At 40.7% G+C, this 24049-nt stretch overlaps 1 protein-coding gene across 1 annotated transcript in view; it reads right to left on the reverse strand.

The window, feature by feature from the left end:
• Positions 1-2178: 2178 nt before the first annotated feature.
• The window catches only part of UBE2Q2 (ubiquitin conjugating enzyme E2 Q2), an 80219-nt gene continuing 58348 nt past the window's right edge, over positions 2179-24049 (reverse strand). Inside the window, exons 6-13 of the mRNA XM_084642004.1 lie at positions 18882-18966; positions 15720-15780; positions 13468-13558; positions 12744-12802; positions 10995-11043; positions 9754-9849; positions 7479-7545; positions 2179-3886 (exon numbers count right to left, since the gene is read on the reverse strand). Of these exons, the coding sequence (XP_084498130.1) occupies positions 3855-3886; positions 7479-7545; positions 9754-9849; positions 10995-11043; positions 12744-12802; positions 13468-13558; positions 15720-15780; positions 18882-18966 (540 nt within the window). The 3' untranslated portion in view covers positions 2179-3854. The remainder of the gene's footprint in view (positions 3887-7478; positions 7546-9753; positions 9850-10994; positions 11044-12743; positions 12803-13467; positions 13559-15719; positions 15781-18881; positions 18967-24049) is intronic.

The raw sequence follows: 24049 nt of genomic DNA on the forward strand, positions 1-24049 counted from the left end.
GGCAAGTCTCTTAGCCTCCCCCCTGATCTTGCCCAGTTGTATTCTAGGGACAGCAGCAGGGTCCAACCCCACAGGGGCTGAGGACAAACAACAATAAAGCACACCACACCATTTAAGGTAACAGAAAAGGAGTGCTAGTGGCACCTTAGAAACTCACAAAATTTATTTGAGCAAAAGCTTTCGTGAGCTACAGCTCACTTCATCGGATGCATTCAGCCACTGTAGCTTGCAAAAAGCTTATGCTCAAATAAATGTGAGTCTCAGGTGCCACCAGTACTCCTTTTCTTTTTGTGAATACAGACTAACAGCTGCTACTCTGAAACCTGTTTATTGTTAACATTACCGGGGGTGGGGTAGGGAGAGACAGCTATGCCTCTGCCTGGGGAGTGGGTATGCAGCAGCAACCTAATCCCCAGCCCACAAGAGGCAAACAGGCTCAGGAGCCTGCAGCAGTCATGCCTGGATGCCCCCCTTTACATCCTGCCCATGCACTGTACTGCAGATGAACACACTGCACCAGGACAGGGGATCCATCAGCTATGGGTCCAGCCACTGGCATAACAAGAGTCCAGCCTAAAAGCTGTGTTCACTGGGCCTGGAACAAGTGGATTGATGTGAGAAAGTAAAGCTACACATTCTCCTCTGCTCCTAAAAAAAATCACAACCCCTTCCTGCCTCAACTTGTTTGGTCCAGGCTCAGTTACATATAAAGTGAGGGATTTTAAAGGCACAGGCTGTAGCTGGATTAGAGTTAATCAACAGCCCTTCTCAACCTAAGTGAGTAAGAAAAAAGAGAGACAAACCTCCAGCAGCACATCTTAAGGTAAAATTCTCCCCACCCCACACAGCAACATTTTACTTTATAGAGGAGTAACGATTAAGCCAACTGCACAGTTCCCTGGTAGGATGTGGGAGGAGAGGGGGGCCTAAATTTTAAAACCACATACAAAAAAAAAAAGCAGGTAAGGGAGATTTGGGCAGCTGTAGTACCAAACGCTGCTTTTTAAGTGTCCTTTTAGAAACCTGAAGAAGCTCTGTTTAGCTTAAAACCTTGTCTGTCTCTTCTACCAACAAAAGATGTTCCAAGATCTTACCCATCTTTTCTCTCTCTCATATCCTGGGACTCACAACTACAACACTGCACACAACTTTCAGAAATGATCAGCAGTTTCTATGTTAACGTCCCTTTAATGGAGATTTCTATGTGGAGTTACTTTAGTGTCACCTTCAATATAGGTGACATTTCCTCTACTCACTGCCCATGCAGCTCAAACTGCTGAAGATAGAACCATTTTTGTCCTAGACTCCCATACAACATTAACTTACAGTGGCAGAGTTGAGGCGCACTCTTATGCATTTTAAATTCTTTAGGTTTAGGAAGATTTTTCATTTTTGCAAGGTAAATGTGGGATCAAACTCTCATATGCTCTTACTGCAAAAGAATTATTTTGTTTCCTGTTTCTGATTTAGATTGTGAACTCAAGGCAGGGATTGTGTTAGTTGTTTGACAAAGGGCAACTGTGAGATAGCCCAGCATTCAGTGCTGTCTGCTTCCATTTACCAAAGGAGGCAGGTTTGGCTACATGGCTAATGATTTTCAACTCCGATTGTGTAGTCTTTTGGCTTTCCTAGAATCCACTCAAGATTAGAGGAGGGCTGCTATGGGAGGCTTGATTCCAAGAAAGTTAAGGTGTTTGGATGAGGAGGAAGATATTCAGAGAAGTGGAAGATTGAGTGATTGCTTTCCTCCCATTTTCTCACTTGTTGGTTAACAAGACATGCAGTTTGAAGGTCCCATTGACCTTAGAGGATAAAGTAGCAGCAGTGAACGAGTACTTCTCATCTGTGGCTGTGCAAGTCTATTTCCACCCCACCCCCCCACCGGCCTTACTACTAGTGATCCATGTGATTTTTATACCTTAGATTACAGTGCACTTTATGGGGCCATACCTGAAGACAACTTAGGAACTTCCATCAAGTGCAGATTGCATTGGTCTACATACTTAGTGGTACTTTTCACAGGAGCATTTTACACCTGTACTCATGAGCCTGAAATTCAAAGACGTTATGATGTGTTGACCAGTTTTTCCTTTTATACGTTGCATTGGTTGGGACCCCACACACACACACACACGAACAGAAAGCTATCTTATATTCAAAGACTAACCACAAACAGAATAATTCTTAAAATGGTTCTTTATTCATAAACTTGATGCAAGTTTATAAATTACTGTACATTGCCAAATAATTCTGCAATGAAAAATGAAATCCAAAACAAAGCATGCCAAATGTGCATCTGTCAACCTGCTAGCCCATTAGAATATTAAAGAATTCAATAATGTATTCAAAGATTTTAGCCTCAGGTTTTAAGGAACTTTAATGCTTAAAGAGTTCTGCCTTTCACTTAAGGTTGCTATCTGAGTAATTGGATACCAGGATTGTATACGAATATATGTACAACCAAGTAAGCAGAAAGGCTGGCAAGTCATCCATTATACTCCCTAGAAGACTATTTGAAACAAAACAGTACGTTATCAGGAGTAGTGCCAAATTCCTTCAATCTGTTCTTTCAAGCTAAAAACTGGATCTAGAAGCAAATGCACAAGGGCCAATGGGTGCCTGATAGAGAAAAGAAGAGCACAAAGTTGATAGTTGTAACTAAAAAAAACCACATGCTTCTGGGCTAAAAAAGTGCTTAATCCATGGTACACACCCTTATATCAATCCCTGGCAGTACAAAGGTCTAATCACTAATACTACAACCAAAATAGAATTGATTTAGGTAAGGCAATGAAATATAGTAATTACACAGACCCAGATTCATTTCCTAATAATGAAAGAATAGTTCCTGTTAGTCTTTCAATAACAAAAAGCACTGTCATGACTATGGCAACATTATTTTTACAACTCTGAATCAGGTGATGTCTTTTTTGTATTTTATTGTAGCTTTTATATAAAAATTTTTGTTCAAGGATTTTCATTTTGATTTGTGCCAATCACTTTATAAGTTCATTAGTTTACAAATGATTGCAACAACCCGTTAATAAAATGGAACACCTAAAAAGATTTTTAGTATCTTAAATAACTTCAAGCTTCATACTGTGGCTCCTTTTGTTAAGTAGCTTGAGCCAACAAGTAGCAGGAACAGCCCAGCAAGATTCTGATGCCCCAGTGGAAGTGACTAGTTACAAGGTTTTATTGGCACAGCCTTGCTCTGCTTAAAAATACAACAATCTAATAAAGAGTATCTCTTCCAAGAAACAGTTCATATCCTCACACAGCCATGAAAAAAGTTTAATGACTTAACATACATGTTGTTTTCCTATATCTTTAATTTGGCAATACTACAAATGTTTTCATTTTAGACCAGAAAAACTACTGTGATTTACAAGACCTGAAATTTCCTAAAACAGTATTAAACAATGTATTAAACTTTGTTGGCTTTAAATGAAACGTTACAATGCAAGTCTCTGCAGTCCACATTCTGCAAAAGGTAAGAAGTGGTGAGTGACTCCTATTGAATAATCTTCTAGTAACTCAATAGCCAGCTTTAAAAAGTTTGCACTTTTAAATAAAAATTAAGATAGGGAGTGGCCCAAATATGCTTAATCCATAGGGACAAATACAGTAAAGGCCAAAACTGCTCAGTCCAAGATACCTAATAAGAGCAAAATGGTAAGGCTGTAAATTATACTGGATGTGTCAGTTGACAGATTATCCACTAACTTATCTAATAGCTAAAGTCTTCAATACAGCTGTTATAGGGGCATTCGTAGCTTGAGTCTGTGTGTGTGTTGGAAAGAAATAAAAAAGAGCTGTTTGACATTGGTCCAGGTGTACAACAGTCCACAATATTAACCATCTTCTTTTGGAGGAGTGTACCAGCCTATAGAAGAACAAAGAAACGTATTAGGCACTCTTAACTTTAGTGCAAGACAGCTTTAGGGTCTATGTGGATGTGTAATTGAAATTGTGTTTGAAAACTAGAACAATCCATCACAGGCCCTAAACTCCTATTGATTTCAATGGGAGTTAAAGCACTCATCACCTTGCAAGATCAGACCCAGTGTTTACATATGAAAATAAAGCATTAACATTGAGCTCCTGTTGGCAGCAGCCATCCTGCTAAATTAGACAAATCTTAAGATACCAATATAGAAAGCAAAGAGTAATGTGATCTATTTTTCATCTGCTTTAGTTAAGAAAAAGGTCCAGATTCTGGGATGTATTAGCAGGAATGTTATAAGCAAGACACAAAAAGTAATTCTTCCACTCTACTCAGCACTTACAAGGCCTCAAAACTGGAGTACTGTGACCAGTTCTGGGCATCACACTTCAGGAAAGATGGACAAATTAGAGAAAGTTCAAAAAAGAGCAACAAAAATGATTAAAGGACTATCAGGAAAGATTGAAAAACTGGGTTTTGGTCTGAAAAAGAGAACATGGTAATAGTCTGCAAATATGTAAAATGTTGTTTTAAAGAGGAGGGTAATAAATAGTTCTCTTTAACCACTGGAGACAGGACAATTAGTAATGGGCTTAAAATTGCAGCAAGGGAAATTTAGGTTAGACATTAGGAAAAAAACTTCCAATTGTAAGGGTAGTTAAACACAGGAATAAGTTACCTAGGGATGTTGTGGAATCTCTGTCACTGGAGGTTTTTTAAGAGCAGGTTTAGAAAAAACAGCTGTCAGGGATGGTCTAGATAATACTTAGTCCTGCCTCAGTGCAGGGGACTGGACTAGATGACCTATCGAGGTCCCTTCCTGTCTTACATTTCTATGATTTTCAATCCTGCAAGCTTTGCAGTCATTTGTTTGATTATATTGGTATATGCATATGAATATCCCATTTTGCATGTGCATGCTCAACTTTTGCACAAGTGTTTAAAAATATAGACCAAGATGTTCCTGGTGTTACAACTCTGTTTCATCCTGCTGAGGACAGAATGGGAATGATGAACTATAATGGCAAGTTCAGAAATGCCAATTAAGCAATTTACCTTTCAATATATATTTCAGTTGCTACATACCCAGAATAACTTCTGAGCCTGTAAAGGTTCAGTCTGTGAAACCAAAGTGTGCACAGGTTTTTTTTTTGTTTTAAATGGACACGGCCAAAAATCAAAATACCTATTTAATTCTACCCACCACACTAGCAAAAGTCTTAAGAGATCTGCCTCAAATTTTGTACGATTAGTATAGTGCCTACTTGAGCTGTTCCTGAGGATCTATAGTAGCCATAAGTTAACAAAGAAGCCTTTAAACATCTTTAATACTGTGGATGCTTTGTGTATTGGTAATCAGTGTAGTGTATAGGTAGAACTAAAACAGAGAGCCATATTGACTTTTTTAGAATCGTAACTCCTCACTTAACATTGTAGTTATGTTCCTGACAAATGCAACTTTAAGTGAAACGATGTTAAATGAATCCAATTTTCCCATAAGATTTAAGGGGAATGCGGAGGAGTTAGGTTCCAAGGAAATTGGGGGAGGAGGGAGGGAGCAGACAAAAGGCATTATATACTGTACAGCACTGTACTGTGGTTGGGAAGTGCCCCTGGCTTACCCCACACAGGCACAGCCCACTGCAGGCAAGGATGCTAGAAAGCACCTTCGCAGCAGCAGTGGCAGCTTACCCGGAGAAGAACAGGCACCGACTTTGCCGGGGGATGCTCCAGGCCCTCCTCTTCCCATCCCTGCTCCACTCCAGGCCCACCTTTTCCCACCCCCACTCCATCTCCTCTCCGGAGCACGCTGCATCCCCACTCCTTCCCCACCCCCAGAAAGTCCTAAGCGCCGCCAAACAGCTGAACCAAAAAGTTCAAATAGCAGCAGCTAATCATAACATTTCAAAGTTCTTTAGAATCAACTATTTCCAATACACTCCTTTTCCACTGGTATAGAAGACATGCTTATTGTACAGATGTGTGCCTTGCTTTCCCTGAAAACCATATCCAAGGTCCAACCAAGACAGAGCTCTCCTGGCTCCCAGTACCAGGTTTTAACCAGTGGATCACACCCTGTCCCTAGATGAAGATTCTCTGATAAGTAAGTCAGCAAGGCAAGAAAGTAGAAAGTGTACTTCTTTTTGTAAGTATCTAGTAAACAGTGAAGAATTGCTCTAAAAGTAGTTGACAAGGCTAGGTGAATTGTCTAGTTGCAAAACAATGCCAAATCATGATGTGGGATGTTAGATCAGTTATCTGCTCCCAGGTAGCTCACTCAAGCTGGAAAATAGGCATACTAATTTCTAGAGGGAGCTATGTCCACCTTACCACACAACAGGTGAACAGCAGCACCAGCTGGTGGCTACTGGCTTTGTATGGGGGAAAGTATCCCTCCCCCCCTCCAGAGCTAGACTGAACAGTTTTCAGGCTACACGTTTTAATTTGTACTTTCCATGTATTTTCAACCTTTGATCCTCCCTTCTACTTCATTCTCTCATTGATTATTGCTTTCACTTGTCTTGCGCTATATTTAGATAAGCTCTTTGGAGAAGGGAAGAGATGTCTTATTTGCTAGAGAAGCATCTAAATCGGGGTGGGGAAACTTTTTGGCCTGAGGGCCGAATCGGGTTTCTGAAATTGTACAGAGGGCTGGTTAGGGGAGGCTGTGCCTCCCCAAACACCACTCCCTATCCGACCCCCCCTGCTTCTCACCCTCTGACACCCCCCCAGGACTCCTGCCCCATCCAACCCCCCTGTTGCCTGATGGCCCCTCGGGGGCCCCTGCCCCATCCACCCCGACTCTCTGTCCCCTGACCGCCCCTGGACCCCCAGCCCCTAAGTGCCCCCTGCCGCCCTGTCCAACCCCCTCTCTCCTTCCTGACTGCCCCCCCGGGACCCCTGCTCCATCCAACCACCTCTTCAAACAGACCACCCTCGGACCCCCCCTGCCCCTAATTGCCCCCCTCCTTCTTGACTGCCCCCCCAGGACCCCTGCCCCCATTCAATCCCCCTGTTCCCCACCCTCTGACCGCTCCAACCCCTATCCACACCCCCAGCCCCTGACCACCATCCCAAACTCCCCTGCATTCTATCCAAACCCCCCCCCCCCCCCGCTCCCTTACCACACGGCCTGGAGCACCGGTGGCTGGCGGTGCGGCTGCACCAGGACAGACAGCCAAGCTGCGCAGCACAGAACACCGGGGCAGGCCAGGCTCTGCAGCCATGCTGCCCAGAGTGTTGCGCCGGCAGCACGGTGAGGTAAGGCTCCGGGGGAGAGGGAACAGCAGGGGAGGGGCTGGGGGCATAACAAAAAATTCTGGATAATGAGGGTGGAAACAAAATGCAAAATAGACCCTTCAATGCATGGGAAGGGACATAGGCCGTTCTTGCTTTATCCCAAATAAACCAGGTAAAAGTTTGTATTGTATGGCAATTATATTAGTTTCAAGCATTACTATCTTTCCCATGCCACTGTACAATTTGTGCAGACAAGAACATATAAAATTGCAAAATGTAAATATTTACATACCATTTTTCTCATGTATTTGTACTAGGGACTTATAGGACTGCTGTGCTCTTGCTAGATTATATTGGTTCTGAAAAAAAAAGTCATTTAATAGTACATCAGGTAGTGACATCACGTCATGCAGGACCAAAAAAATATGGACAGATACTTAAGCAAAATACCATAAAGTAACTGTTTGAAAGGTTAGACAGTACTGTAAGTAGAACAAAAAATGTCTATTAAGAGGTGCCATGCAAGAAAACCAACTGCAGTTTTAACCTGCAAAATCCATGGCCTCGGGGACTGAAGAGTTGGCTCTCATCATACTAAAAAGCCACGTACAGTGGCTGTGTGATGGGGCTTGCTAACTGATAAAATACAGGGCTTCAGGTTTCAAAGAGCATGGTATTAAAGTGCTGTTCTTGCACCTAGTATATTTCACATCCCACTTAAAAAAAGGTTGTCTTAAGACATTGTATTCTGAATCATGTACAAGTTAAAAAATATTTTTCCATAGTGCTAATACAGGCAAATATTAGGACAGTAATGGTATGGCTACACTGCAATAAAAACACCTCCGGCTGGCCTGTGTCAGCTGACTTGCACTTGAGGGGCTAAGGCTGCAGGGCTATAAAACTGCAGTGTAGACCTCTGGGCTCAGGCTGGAGCCTGGGACCCTGAAAGAAGGAAGGACCCCAGAGCCTTGGTTCGTTCCAGCCTGAGCCTAGACATCTACTCTGCAATTTTAAAGTCCCGCAGCTGGAGTCCCAGACAGCTGACAAAACCCAGCCACAGGTGTTTTATTGCAGCGTAGACATAATGTTTCATAGATGAATGACTTTTAGGGTAAGGGACATTCCAGGTGGATAGACTTCAAAAGTCAACCTACCTAACATGTTTTAAAAGATTCTTACTGTCAAACTAATTAGCCATCTTCCACACAAAGCTTGTAATATTAAATACCTGCTCTCAGGGTGAGATATTCTTTTTTAAAAAGTGAAGCAGGCAGAAGTGGAAATGGTACAGTTTGCATGCACTCAATATCAGAAATGCCTCTAACATCAGCAGGCTCAAAATTGGAGATGGTTCACAAATTTGTGCTACAGTTTGTAGCTGTGAGGCCTAAGTAGCCTGGAGACCCTAGAACTCCACTTGACCATAGGAATGCACATCTGATCAGTGTTAAATTAAAACACAATTAAGACATGATGGAAATTAAATTTAGGTTGATAAGAATAGCAAAACTGCTTAACTTTTAACAGTCAATGTACTGGATCAACAGGGCAATGGTCTCCTGCCACAGGGTAAGTACAAGCAATAGGTAAAATGCATTTTAAGGGTGCTTAAGTGATCTAGTCTCCTAATTCACTCATAACTTAAGCCCTTACAAAAGGTCCATGGGACTCAGAATTAAGTGCCTAAGCCACTTAGAAAGTGGGACCTGGGTAAACATTTTTAAGAGTACCTAACAAGATGTCTGTTTTGTTTTATGGTGAATTACTAGTCTGTTTCTATGCAAACATTATTAAAGCACAGAACAGGTGTCCCCTTAATAGTGGTAAGATCAGACAAACTTTTAGAGTCACACACAAAGATCTATGATCGTTATTTCATTAATTTTTCATACTTTATTAAAATACTATTTTGTGTTTACCAAAAAGCTTTCTTCAGATACTTTTTCTCAACTACCAAGAGGAGGCAAAAAGTGTTTAAAGTTAGTTTGGATACAACAACCTCCCTGTACCAGAGTGACATGCTCCAGAATCCTGCATAGGGATGCAGGGCTCCTCACTCATTCTGGCATGAAAATACAGCATGTATTCAGTTAGCCCCAATCAGAATTTAAGGGGAGGAGCCTGTCCTCAGGAGCACAGAGAACTAGGGATAGAGAGACAGAGCACTGGTAGGGAAAGCCTTAAGAAGAGTCAATCTTGGGAGAAAGTTCAGGCTGAAGTTTATGTTGCATTAAGTTACCAACAGAAGCCAGAAAGAGGACAGTAGGAGCTTCACCTGCTTACGGCCCCTTCCATGTCAAAAAATATTTGTCCTCCAGCCCCCACACACATTGTTTCCTAACAAACCCATATTGTTCATTTCCAGCAAACTAGCCACAAATACACCAATATGTTTCAGCACACAAAAGAGAATCAAAAGTTTATATGGACATTAACTTAATCTTTAAACCAACAGCTTTTTTATATTTGAGCTTTCTATAAAGAATCAACATAAAATGGAAAATAAAACCAGTATCTACCCACAACACAAAAGTCATTTCAATAATTATACATAATATATTTACCTTATTGGCTCCAAACTGTACTCTGGCTTTTCCTTTGACTAAAGTGGCATTGATCTGCATGATGACCGATTCTATTGAATAGGCACTACTCCAGCCCTAAAGGAAGAAGGAAATACTTCTACAGAATATGTGCTTGTATTCTTACGCTCACCTTGCAAATCCACTCTGGAAAGTATGTTTCTTTTTGCTAAACTCTAGCAAACCATGGTATTTTTGGTTAATAGCTTTTAAAACTATAAAACAATTAGTTATTCCCAAGAGAAACACAAGAAACTAAAGTAAACTATGTTAGCATAAAGAGCTTGTAGGAAAAAGGAAAAAGCCAAGTTGCACACATTTCCAGAATCTGGTAAGACAAAAAACAAAGAAAAACACAACTACATTATAGAATTCTACTCATTTTCAGCTAGCTTTACAATAGCAATTACAGTTTTAAGAGACTGCTTTTAATGACTCAATTAAGCCATTAAGTGAGCAAAAAGATCCTGTTTCCACAAAGCTGGGCAGCCGCTCTGGCACGGTTTTACCTTTCCAGGGTTCACACAAAAGTCTCTATTAGACTTTTACAGGAGTTATTTTTGTAGGGGAGATGCTGTCCACTGCAATCTTCTTTCCATAGGCAGTAGATATCTACTCCTAAATTAAAGCGGCTTCAAGCAGCATTCACCAAAGCTCAGCACCTGCACTCCCATATCAGATTTTGTGGGGCAGCTGCTAGGGTAGGAGGTGGGCGAAGGGTTCAAAGGAGCAAGACAAAGTGATCTCCCCTTTTATTGGACCTGGGGTTCCCCCTCTCACAGACTCTAAGAATCCACCAAGTTTGGGGTGGGGAGAAAGAACAGCACTTCCTGTTTCCTCTCCCTCCCCAGTCCCTCCAGGGTGAAGAGGAAGATCTGATGCAAGTTCAGTAAGGTGACCCTTACAGAGCTCAAGCTTCCTGGACCTTGTTCCCCTACAGCAGGCATTTCCACAGGAGCGTATGATTTAGTCCTTTGTTCCTAATAGGCGGTGGTGCTTAAGCTCACATACAGAAAACACCCGCTTATTACTATTCTTAAGAAGTATGCTTTGTTTTAGTCAGGATGCTAACTGCTATTACAATCACTTATTTTTTTTTAAACACTAAGCATTGCACCCCTTCCACCAAAACTCTTGACAATTAAAAACAAAACAAAAACAAACAAACAAAAAACAACACACACACACACAAAAAATACAAGAGATTTTGATTTTATATTCACCTGTTTAGTAAGAAGTTCCATGCATAGTGCACCCCCACCCAGGACATACCTAAAAATAAATGTTAGATTAGAAATTTTGAATTCAACATGGCTTTTATTTGGCATCTTTCAAGACCAATTAGTAAAGAGATTACTATGCAGTTGTACCCTCAGGCTGTTATGGGTTAGTCTGTCACACAGTTTGCTCAGCTATAAATAAAAATTAGAGAGCACTTTCAAGGGCAATATGTTGCTATTTGTTAGCCATATACATTTATTTATATAGAGCAGAATGATGTCTAGAGACAAGAGAAACTAATTTGCTTTGTCCAACCACAAGGGAAGTCTTAGTGAGAATCAGCAACTCAGCTAGTCTGCACAGTTTACACAGTCAGAACTGAAAAATGTGGCGGAGAGATGCTATTTTTGATGGCTCTACTGTGGACATAGTACAAATGGATAGTTTATAAAGTTACTTCCAAAAAGGAATTTAACACTATTCCAGCAACTTTACAGTATGTGCAATGGCCTCCTCTTCACAGAAGAGACAGACTAGAGGGACATTCATTACTTAATATCTTAAAACTCACCTTCTCAAGCATTTTGCCACTTCTAAACCAAATAACGTCCCAGCATGCACTATACATACTGAGAAGTCACTCTGAATGAACATCAGCAATTCACAACATGCCAGGGCAACAAAGGAAATGGGATGGAGTTGTAAACCCACAAAGTGCAGAATGTCTTCCTTCATCTGGACTATCAGGGGCATGCTGGACACATTTCTGAAGCTGGAATTGTGTTACATTCCTCTGCAGAGAATCATTAAAAATCTAGACTTTCAGAGGTATTAACCTTTTCTTTTCCAGCAGTTTTGCACCAGGAAGAAGCAGTTTAAGGAAGAGTGCACTTCCAAATGGGTAATGAATGTGCACCATTTTCATACTACTTTTCATATATTTATGACAGCAGCAGCCACGTCTACCATTCAAAATTACTATTTTTTTGAATTAAGCTCAACAAGAGCTTACAGCAGAGTCAGAATCAGTACCAGCTTCCACTAAATTCATGAAAAGAAAAAAAAAGAACTTACTGTCACTTACCTTCCTTCAACACTGATGCTGTATTCCATCCCCTCCCAATAAATATCTATACGCTTCCCCAACACAGCCCAGCCAATGTATTTCGGTAATACTCTAAAGGAATCATCCTTAGGAGTAAGAAGGTCATCAAGTTTAATGCTCTTGGGCTATGTTTGCACTAACCTTTCCCCTAAAACTCCCCACTGTTACTGGAGATGCAGCTCCACCAGTGTGAAAGCCAGTACAGACTGGCCAGCAGCATTAAAACCACCACGTCATCTGCTCTGAGCAGAGCAGGATTAAATCACATGGAGGTAACACTGGCAGTTATCCTTACTGTTACACCTATCATTGCTACTGCCAACGTCAATAGCAGGAAGTTCTAGGGACAACAATTAGTGTACACACACTTTGCAAGGTCACAATGGATTAAAACAACACATTTCATATAGGCAGCCAGGGGAAGCTACTTTAGCTCACTGGTTTGAATTAGCAGTGATTGAGAAGCAAGTGTATGTGTATGTGTCATTTCCTGAGCACTGTCAGTCTCCTGTCCTACATCAGTTCACCAATATACATTATGGGGTCTTGCCTTAAAATCCAGTTGTAGTTCCCAGAAATCAAGGGTATCTTCAGCAAAGTTTCTACTACAAAACCTTTTCATACAAGTCAGAGTTAAAAAACTTACCCTCCCGTGAGCACAGGAGATACCACTCGCACAAAGGGTGGATCAAAAGGAAAATTATCCTGAAAAGCACAACAAAGTATAGAGTTAAAAGCTATGCTGCAACATTGATTTCTAGTAAGAAAAGGATACTTCAATTTATTCTTTGGGAAATGCATAGTATATAGAGTTTGAAAAGTTAAATCTTCATCTTGTATTCATGAAGAAGTTTACATTACTTCTAGCAGATCAGCAGCCTTGGAATGTGATAGTAATATACTAAAAATCATATCTGTTTTTGAAAGCTATACCATCATCCTTCAAACAGAGCAGCGATTCTCAAACTGTGTGTCACGACCCCCTTTGAATAGGGTCACCAGAGCTGGCTTAGACTTGCTGGGGCCCGGGGCTGAAGCCTGAGCCCGAGGGCTTCAGCCCTGGGTGGCAGGGCTCAGGCTGCAGGCCCCCTGCCTAGGGCTGAAGCCCTTGAGCTTCAGCTTTGGCCCCCCTGCCCAGAGCAGTGGGCTCAGGCTATGGCCCCCCGACCCAGGGCAGTGGGGCTTGGGTGGGCTCAGACTTCCTTGCACTAACTCCTGAGGTCGTGAAGTAATTTTTGTTGTCAGAAGGGGGTCGCGGTGCAATGAAGTTTGAGAACCCCTGAAACAGAGCACATGGCTTACTACCATTTTAAATGGTTTCTACATCCAGATAGTAAAAATTTCCTCTCAATACTCGGATACCCATTTACCTTAAATGAGAAGTTGAGCAAAATGTATTCTACACCTTCTTTTTCTTTTAAGACCTGAAGATCACTATGTAATGGGCTGTCGGGATCAACTCTAGGAATTAAACAGGTGGGAAAAGCAAACAGAATGAAATGAATCATTTGGCTTTCTACAGAAGAGAAATTACCCTTTAAAAGTTCCTTTATCTCGCTTAATGTTCTTGCAGTTTCAATTAACTTTTACAATTCTTAATCAAAGCACAAATGCCAGGTAAACACACTGCAGTTGAAAGTAGCAGCAAGAAGATTCACTGCAATGTATCATATTCTTACCATACTTATGCTCCAATATGTCTGTTAGTCTAGAAGGTGCCACAGGACTCTTTGCCGCTTTTACAGATCCAGACTAACACCGCTACCCCTCTGATACTTGTTACCATACTGAAGTTATTCAAGGAATTTAAATGCAGACATTCAAAATAAAAAACCCTTTTGTTTGAAAATAGTAATTCAATTTCTCTTCACTGAAATTTGGTATCCTTCTGAAAGGTAAATGCTTTTAAATGAAGAGATTTTTACACTCATACTCTAACCTTCAATGTTTACTAACTTAACTAGTTACATTTGATGTACAGTGCAGAGTTCTAGATTACCACAGAATCAGAAATTCTGCATCTGTGACATTAGTAAAGCTGACAGTTTTTGATATCAGCGCAATTTCAACAACCCTGTTTGTAGGCAGATACTGATGGCAGGATTACAAATAGCTAGCAGCCTGGTTATCAATTCTTGCAGTGTTAGGTTAATCCTACCTCAAGAACTGGTACCCCAATAAACTTTTTAGTAAGAACAGTCCCTTGTAAGTTTGGTTACATATGTGCTGGATGAATCATGAGCCTGCTGAAGACCGTAGATATTAAGATACATAAGATACGTAAGATATCTTAAGATAAGATAAGATACGTATCTTACGTATCTTATCTTAAGATACGTAAGATAAGATACATAAGATACGTAAGATACATACGTAAGATACATAAACTTTTTAGTAAGACACAGTCCCTTGTAAGTTTGGTTACATATGTGCTGGATGAATCATGAGCCTGCTGAAGACCGTAGATATTCCACTGGAAGCCAGCAGTACGCTTCTCTGAATGCCTACAACCACACTAAGGCTATGTCTACACTGGTAATTGAACAACACAACTTTTGTCTTTCAGAGGTGTTAAATCCCACCCTGAAAGACAAAAATTTTGCTGCGACAAGTGCCAGTGTGAATAGTGCCTTGTCGGCAGGAGCACTCTCCTGCAGACAAGGCAAACACCGCTCATTGGGGGTTGAAGTTTGACGGCAGGAGAGCCAACAAACAGCAGCTATACTGCCCGACTTTTAATGGCATGGCTGTAGCGACACAGCTGTGCCACTAAAAGCTGTGTATGTAGACAAGCCCTTAGAGAGGGAAACCAGGCTTATGCTCATGACAGCTGGGGGTGGGTCAGTGATCCATCTAGAGAGGGTGTTCCCTCACAGCAGTAGTCCTGTGTGTCCATGAAGTTCTGGGAGACCCTCATAGCAGTCGGACGGGATCCACTCCACCACTTCCAAGGGACAGATGTAACTAGCTTGGTTTGGGGTATGTTCTTCCTTCTTAGAGGTTAACCTGTAGGTTAGCATGTTACCCTATCACCAGGGATGATTTCAAGGGAACTGCTCTGGGAATATTTTTTAAGGTAAAAGATGTATACACATTAAAAATATAGATGTTGGCCAGTACTACTGACACGTGTAGTAAAAAGCCTAAGATTTTCAATCTTGTTAACATTTCATACTTCACACACAGTGATTAGGACTATATCCTGGAATTTTATTTTTTTCATTTCAGGCATATGTCATTGTTGAGCCATAAAAATAAAAGCTGCTAAAGCCAGTAAAACAGTTCTGTTCTTTTGTATAACTTGAAAAGGATCAAAATCTATTTATTCTTCAAGTTAAAAAATTATTCAGCACGACAGGTTCACCATTTTGTAAGGGTTTGGGAAGAGAATTTTGGTGGTCAAAAATTATGCTAAAAGCACTGGTTTGACAGTGTAAATTCAGGTATATTCTGTGCCAGCTCTACCAATTCAGTTCCAGTCTGCACTGAATTCAAAAGACCGCTATCCATGAAGCCTTCATAGTACATTCTAGCTAGACAGTATAAATTCCATATTGTAATCCGTGTGGCAAAATTAACATGGGTTCTTTAGGAGAGAGTTTTTAAAAAAATGTAAACTTACTTTAGAAGTTTAACGTGCCACTCATACAGGCTGTCATTTACAAGTTCCACTGAATAAATCCCTGTGGAAGTATTAGACAAGTTATTTAGGAATCAGAATGTATTGTTCTGAATTAACTGTGTAACAACATCCCAAACAGATTATGTTTTACCATTTTTAATAAGGAAAAGCATATAAAATCTGTTATATCCTTTTAAGTGCCTGACCAGGCCAGTCTGTGCCTATAAGCAAAGATTAATCTATCAGATACATCAAGGGATAAGAGCTTCAATTCAAGATGTGCTTTCCCTTAGATAACCGTAAGTATTTTCAGAATAAGGTTACAAAAATGTCAATATGTGTGTCTTCTAATAGCTTCAAATGCTATAGCACACAAATCATGGGTGTCCTATAGACCTTGGCCATTCTAGAATTTCTCCACTTCAGTTCTCTTCATATTGCCTAACATCTATAGCCACATCTCATTCAATGCTGAACAGGCTTCATCTCCTGTATGTATGCACATAGACTAGTATTTTGCACATTAATTCAAAGAAACAACTTCCTAATTTGCAGGTGGAGGCTGATCCAATCAATGCTGCCAGAAAGGTAACAACTGAACAGAAAATAAAAAAAGGGGGTTGCTATCACAGTGGGTAGTGACAGGCACTTCAACAGCAGACCAAAAGGATGTCAGTCTCTGGCCGCCTGTAAACAGCATGATTTGGGACTCTGAATTGTGTATGTTTAAGTTGCTTATTGTACAAGTTAGAGTTACAGATTATACTGAAAATGTGCCTGTTGCCTTACATAACTAAACTTCACCATAACATTTAAAGGAGTTAGTATATTAAGTACAGGGAATACATAAACAGTCAAGTAAACCTTTCACCGTATAAGGCAAGACTGGTATGTTTTTAAAGATGTAATTTTTACATGGGTAAAAAAAATCACATCATTACACAGGCAGGAATATTCTGAAGGTTATAATTCCAACAGGAGAGCCTGGTAACTATGCAATCTGTAGAAATCTCATTCCTTTCTGAAGGAATATACAACTCCAGTAATCACTTCCACCAGCTGAATCTTTGATACCCAAGGTTGTGATTTTATCACTGGTAATCAGTTAGGAGTTGTTATTCTAGGATCTTTGCATTTGGAATGGTTAGTGGTGGTGCAAATCTGTGAGATATGGATGACCAAGCCACTCAGAAATCAAGAGTGTTTTTTGACAGGATTTCTTATAAAACTGTGTTCAAACCAGATATGTGGCATCACAGCAAAGACACAGACAAGTGCATAGAGAACTTTCAGAGACCACAATTGTATATTCTCAGCCCTCTAACACCAAGACAATCAGTAGGGAGAAAAAAGTTATCTATAGGGCTCTCAGGCTACAGCATTCAACAGTCACATAGTTTCAATACTTTCACTCCACACAGCGGCCTAATCTTAGCAAATTGGCCCATTATGGCAGTCTACAGGTGGACAATCTGCTAAGCACTTCACAGAGGCATTGAAATAAGGCACCTGGGGTCAGTAGTCGCATCTAAAATGACTCAATACCATTAAATCCACCTGAGACAGTGCACATGCATATTTAATGAAGACTTTAGCAATCAGGCTTACTGCCTTTCAAAAGGATACTGCTCTTGATGGAAGTGGTTTTCCTAAAATGAACCTAAAATCCCCACACAGACAGCAAAGCACACTCCATGACTTAATGCAGATAAGAGCAAATGGCCTAACTGTAGATTCTTCTCAGCCCCACTGACTAGTCTCTACTGGCCTGAGGGGTTAATCTGAACAAAAAGACATAGTGGTGGATAGTGTCACAAAATGAACACTCAACAGCAACAGGCAGCATTAGATTAGCACTATTCTCTATGATCAGATCTGGAAATATAGGAAATCCATAATAATGGATAAGTAAATATTCTGAAATGGAACTGAGACAGTCTCAGACTGGTGGTCTTACTTCTTCAGTTTTGTCCTTTCTTAAATTAAAATACCAAAGCCACTGAATGAAGGTCAGGCACATTAGAATGAGAAAATTGGCACAGTAACTCAAAATAGGACAGGTAAAATGCAGAGAAGGCCTTTAGACAAATCAGAGCAGCAATCATTCTTTTTAATTTACTTGAGAACAAGGCCTCCTATCCTGACAGCTAGGATAGGCATTTTCCTGTCAGATAAACAAATCTGAAGACTTTTGATCAGGAATTCCCCCTATTCCCACCCTGATCTGTACCTGTATTCTTGTCCCTTGTGTGAACAAGAAATAAGACATTAGGCTGAGCCAGTATGGCTATGTTCTGCTCACAAAGTTGCAGCAGATCAATCTACTATAACAACTATATTACAAAACTTCTACTCGCTACAGAAAGTGACCGGACAACACAATCCACTCACCCCACTGCTCTGCTATTTCAGGCAATTTCTATATACGGCGCAAAGAGGATAGTCAGCCTTTATCTGACTAAGCTAATCTATTAGGGTAAACAAACACTTGTTTACAAAATAAACATACAACCATGGTTTTTCAATAGTTTCGGTAGTTGAAAGGGCAGGGCATGTATTTGCAACACCGTATGCATACAGAATCTGAGTATCAGTGTGTGTTAAAGGAGAACGGATAGATAAAAATATGGCTTAGACTAAATCTCACTTATTGCATTCAATAGCAAAGGGCTGTTGAATCAAGTGCAATCCCTTGTGGCAGGAATACTTAAACTGCTTCAAATGTAACATGCAGTACCACATGACCAGAACAGGACTGCAAGATTTTTGCCCTATGTACCTGGCATGGGAGGACTAGATCCCAAGAAATGCTGAAAAACACCCCACAATTCCCACTAAAGTCAATGTGATCTGTGGTGTTCAGCATCACCTCCAGACAGCACTCACACAGTTATATTAATGCTACTACTGTTAATGTGACATTTTATGTAGTAAAGAAGCCAGGTCAGAAAAATATGAAAGCCAGAAAAAAGAAATTTTACAGGTGGAATGCTTAAAGAAAATTCAAGCAATTCAACTTCAAAATCTGAAGCTAAGATTAAAAAAAAAAATGCACATAATGAAATAAAGTACAAAACAAACAGCTATTAGCAGAAGATATTTACCAAGAAATAAAAAGCTTCTGCATTGTATTTCTAAAGAGAGAAATGTAGAGCACCTTACCTGTTTTATAACTCTGTGATCTGTATATATCCCTGAGCTCTTTCATAAGTCGATCTGAAGCCTGGACTGACCCAGACACTGCACCCTAAAATTAAAAAAAACAGGCAACAGTTAACAGCTTCATTTGTATTATTGATGCTTAAAAAAAAAAAAAATCTGTGTACTCGTAAAGTCTATGCAACTCTATTAAGGTACCACAAAATGGTAGAGTATATTAATTTCACAGACCTAGCATTCAAGCAAGTTGAGAAGACAAGTACCTATGTAGTCAGAATCCCCAAGTCAGTCCCACAATCCTAGTTTAGCAACATTTCACATACTGAATAGTATGATACATTGTATTTACATTTAACAAAGAAAACAGCAATTCAAAGAATATATACACGTGACAATGCTTTAGGTAAGTGCAAAAGATTGCTACAATAAATTTAAGGAAAAAGCCCAAGTTCCTATAATGTAGTGCAGGTAGAGTGGCTGCAATCCAGTGGTGCTTAGGAACTGTGCAGCCACAGCATCTTCAAAATGCGTACTAGCTTTAAAGGGCAAACAAAAATACTAATGCTTCTACAAAAAGTTGCTGGCTTTAAATGTCTCTCTTTTTGTACACGTAGCTTGTTTTCAAATCTTATAGAAAAACTAGCCACATGTCTAAATACCCCTGGACCTCTGAGAGTATGAGTTCTGATCATGACGTGCAGGAAATTATCTTTCCCCTTTTTCCCACTGACAAGTTCTTATAACTCAAGTGAACTGATTTTGCTCAGAGTTCTAAAAGGAATTAATCTTTGATTCAAGATCAAGCACTGAAAATTTCTGCACAAAAAGAATTCTGAAGTTTATGAACAACTAAGAGAAGAGGCCACCCCACCAAATGTTGTCTGTTATAGTGAGGCAATGTAGTAGAAGCTGTATACGCACATGTGCACGTTGTGCTGAAGTGCAGTTCATAAAATAAAGTAAAAGCAGTTTTCTGTGGTTTAAGTGCTCTTCCTTTTCTCAATTAGTTGTTTTTCTGTCCTCCTTCCACCAATGTTTACCCAGAAAAACGTGAAGTTGGTTTTTTGCACCCAATTTTCACCCATTTTTAAAAAATTTGTAACAAACACCAATCAATTCCAAGGAAATCATAAAGACCAAAAACAAAGGGCTTTGGCCTATACATAGGCTTGGCAGAATACAATTTTTATTTTATAATTTCAATGGATATCAATATTTATTTTTAAGCACTTTTTTCTATTTTTATCTATTTAAAATGTTCACAGTTGTGGGAAATTATGGGGGGAGCGGGAATAACGGTCAGCCCCCATTGTTCTGTGACAGTAGATGTTGAAATTAAAAAAGTTAAAGCTTTATCATTGTTAAAAACACACACGATCTGTCAACATCACATGCCAATATATACAAACTATATTATATCCTTAAATCAATCAATAAGTTCTTAAGCATTTTTTTTTAAATACTCTGCCTATCTGTAAATTTCTTTTATTAATGGGAATATATTTTGTGGGTTTGTGTGTACAGTGAAATATACTGATAATCTAATCCTTCTAAGCCTACCTATACAGTATACCAGTAAAGCACTCCTAGTGTAGACAGGGCTCTTGTCTTTCAACCCAATCTATTATATTGTACCAGTGAACACATCAGACGAAGAAAATGCAGGGGCTCTGTAAAATTTTCCATAAAATTTAACTGTTATTAATTCCCCTTTTCTGAAGTAATCAGCTCCATAGAAAAGGACTGCTAAAATTATGCAAAAAGTGTATCGTATTATTGCTCACTTCAGACACACAGGAATGACATTTCAGATTCTTGTCTATATTTATGAACCGATACCTCATTCAAACTCCTCAAACTTAAAAACATTCAATTCTTGTTTCCCACTGAATCCACGTTATTTGTTCTGTACAGAAAGGGCTTATTTTTTGGATGTTTACAGGGAACCAGGGCTGGATTAACTTTTTGTGGGCCCAGCGCCAAACATATTTGTGGGTCCCCTTGGGGAAGGAATGGGCCAGGGGCAAGAGCACAACGGGCAGGGTGGATTTGATTTAAATCAATTTAAATCACTATTCAGGAAGACTATTTAATCATGGTTTTCTACATAAGAACACATTCTTATTGGTTGTTATAACCTTAATACATATTCTTCACAACTCTCAGATAGATGTAGGTTTCATTTTTAGAAGGTACACACTATATATTTTTAAACAGTGATTTATTTTGAAAACTTTTCAGATGAGTTTTATAGCTATATCAGAAAATGAATGATTGTTTGGTTATTTCATTTACCAAAGATAATCGAAACAGATATTTATGAAGTCATTGGGAGGTGAACTATCTCCAATTCAACAGGTTAATCATTAATACTTGGAGGATTTACTTGCCAGGCTGTATTAGGAGGAGAACATCACCAGACAGACATTTAAATTGTTTTATTTAACTAAAACAACAACATTAAGTATTCTGGATTTTTTTCTGCAACAGCAAACATAATATTTTAACAAAAAAGCATATGTTCCTCCCTTCTCACATTTATCTCCAGACTTCTTCTCCTTGTCCAGATCTATTTCGCCCCCAACAATCTTCTATTCATTGAACTTTTTGAAACTTTTCACTTTTAAAGAGAGGTAAGGGATTGACTGTGTACACAAATTTGCAGAGGGACAATAGAGTTGAGGTCTGTTGTTTCTTACCTCTATATTAATTAAATTTATTTGTTTTAAAACATTTTCCTGTTAACAAGCATGTTACCTCTGGAGACAAATTGACAGTTTGAGAATTGCAAAACTAAGCATCTCTGATGGTATCTTCTAGACTGAGCACTGAGTCCCATTAGGTAGATAGAAAGATTAACCTAAATAATCTATACAGAAGCCTGTGGAACCCCATAAGATTGGGTCCCTGATCCATGAACTATAAGAACTCATTTACAAAACTTTTCTTAAACATTACATAAATATATTGTCTCATACTATAGAATTAGAATTTATAATCCCTATTCCATGAGATATAATGCATCTTAATTAAAACTATCTTCAGATAGGTTTTTGAGGGAAAAACCGATTTAAATAAAAAAAATTAAAAATCTATTTTTTTTTAAAAGAAGTCATTGATTTTTATCCACCCTGACAGCAGGGCATGGTGTGGGGGTAGGATTGGTCCCCAGCTGGAGCGAGGCAGGGACTAGGGGCAAGATGAGCCCAGTGGGGCATGGGGGGCGGGGGGGGGGGATTAGTCCTGCTGACTCGAGCAAGGCAGGGGCCGGGGGCAAAAAGCACAGCGGGGCAGGACCTAGGGTTGGTCCCTGGAGCAAGGGAGGGGCAAGCACAGCAGGACTAGGGAGGAGGTAAACAGGATCCCCCCTGTCCCCGCCCACATAGAGTAGGTATTGACCTTCTCCCTGGTTCTAGCCCATTCTCTTTGTCTGTCTCTGCACTAAACTGAGGGTGGGGGTGCACTGAGCACAGGGCTAGGGGTGTAGAGTCTGGGAGGGAGTTAGGGTGCAGAAGCAGGCTGGGGGTTGGGGTGCAGGGTCTGGCTAGGAGCTAGGGTGAGGGTTGGGGTGCAGGGTTGGGGCAGGAATTGGGGTGTGGAGTGCTTACCTGAGGCAGCTCCCGTTTGGTGCGAGGGGTGAAGGTTGGAATGTGGGGTGGGGGGGTGCAGGAGCTCCCGTTTGGTGCTCAGGGTAGGGATGCAGGAGTCAGGATGGGGGGGTTGGAGGGCACGGGGGGGTGTGAGGGGGTGCAGGAGTCAGGGCAGGGTGGGTGTCGGGAGGTGCAGGAGTCAGGGCAGAGGGCTGGGGGTGTGGGGGTGCTCCCAGCCCACTGCCTTGAGCGGCTCACAACAGGGGGCTGGCGGGGGTATGCCCTGATTCCACCCCCTTCCAAGGCCCCGTCCCCGCTTCTTTTCTGCCTCCTTCCCCAAGCAGCGAGCACGCAGCCGCTCGGCTCCGCTCCTCCCCCTCCCTCGCAAGGGTGATTAGTTGTTCAGCAGCAGTGAGAGGGAGGCAGGCAGGAACATAGCATGCTGGGGAAAGAGGCAGGGGAGGGGGAGCTTGGCTGCCAGCGGAGCCTACCCTGCAGCAGGTGCTGGCAACACCAAGCTTCTGCCCCCTGCCCGCGCAGGAGAGAGCAGGGGGCGGAGAAGAGCAGGCCGGGCCGGGCACCCTTGCACCTTGGGCCCAGTGCCATGGTAAATCTGGTACTGCAGGGAACCCAGGAAATTGGGGAGAACCCCTTACATTAAATGTTAGATGAGTCTGGATATATAAATCTCTAATGATGAGAAAAGTATGTACCTCTTTATGCAGCTACGGTAAACTCAACTGTGTACTTCAGAGGGATTTTTCACCACTATTCAGTGAATTAAAAAAAAAAAAAAAAAAAAAAGATTGGGACTTATTTAGATGCCTCTTCCTGAAACTGAACATAAAAGTGGGGGGACAGGAAATAAAATGTTGTTTCAGTCAATTTATATTTCCATTAATGAGAGCCAAGCATACAGGCACACCTTTCAGTTTATCAGCAGCTGAACTCAGAGCAGCAGAAGTCTGAAGGAGTCTGATGGGATATATTTCCTCTAGGAAACTGGCGGCTACCTAAAACTGAGAGAAATTAACGATGTTTGAAGATCCAGAGGATGTGGGGGAAAGGAATAATGGTTGTGATGTTTCACTCCATATTCTTTATGAAAATATTCTTATGATATGAATATGACATAACATATACTTTATGCAGTATGGGTCTTGTAAGGTATCACTAGAAAGGTTATGATATACTGAATGTGATTATCCAATTTGTATGAATGTATCATTTCTGTATCTAAAGTTAGAAATATGGACTATTTCAACTGGGTGTGTATTGGGAAGACACCCACCAGATGACAGGCCATCAAATTTGATGAGCCATCAGGAAGGAACAACAAAACCATGAAGATACTAATCTCTCCCCATCCTGGGAGGCATCCGAGGACAACTGTGACACTACAAGGCCAGGTGGTCTTGTCACCTGATATTAAAACATTACCTGGGACTTTTTGTAACTTTCCACTGGAAGGGAAGGGTGGAGGGAGAGGGTCAAGTTTGGGAAACAAAGGATTCCCACCTTACATAAATCCTATTTAAGGGTGGGGAGAAAGTCAAACGGGACTTCTCCTCTCCATGGCCT

This window comes from Lepidochelys olivacea (genome assembly GCF_965140295.1).
Source record: "Lepidochelys olivacea isolate rLepOli2 genome assembly, chromosome: 10".
Taxonomy (NCBI): domain Eukaryota; kingdom Metazoa; phylum Chordata; order Testudines; family Cheloniidae; genus Lepidochelys; species Lepidochelys olivacea.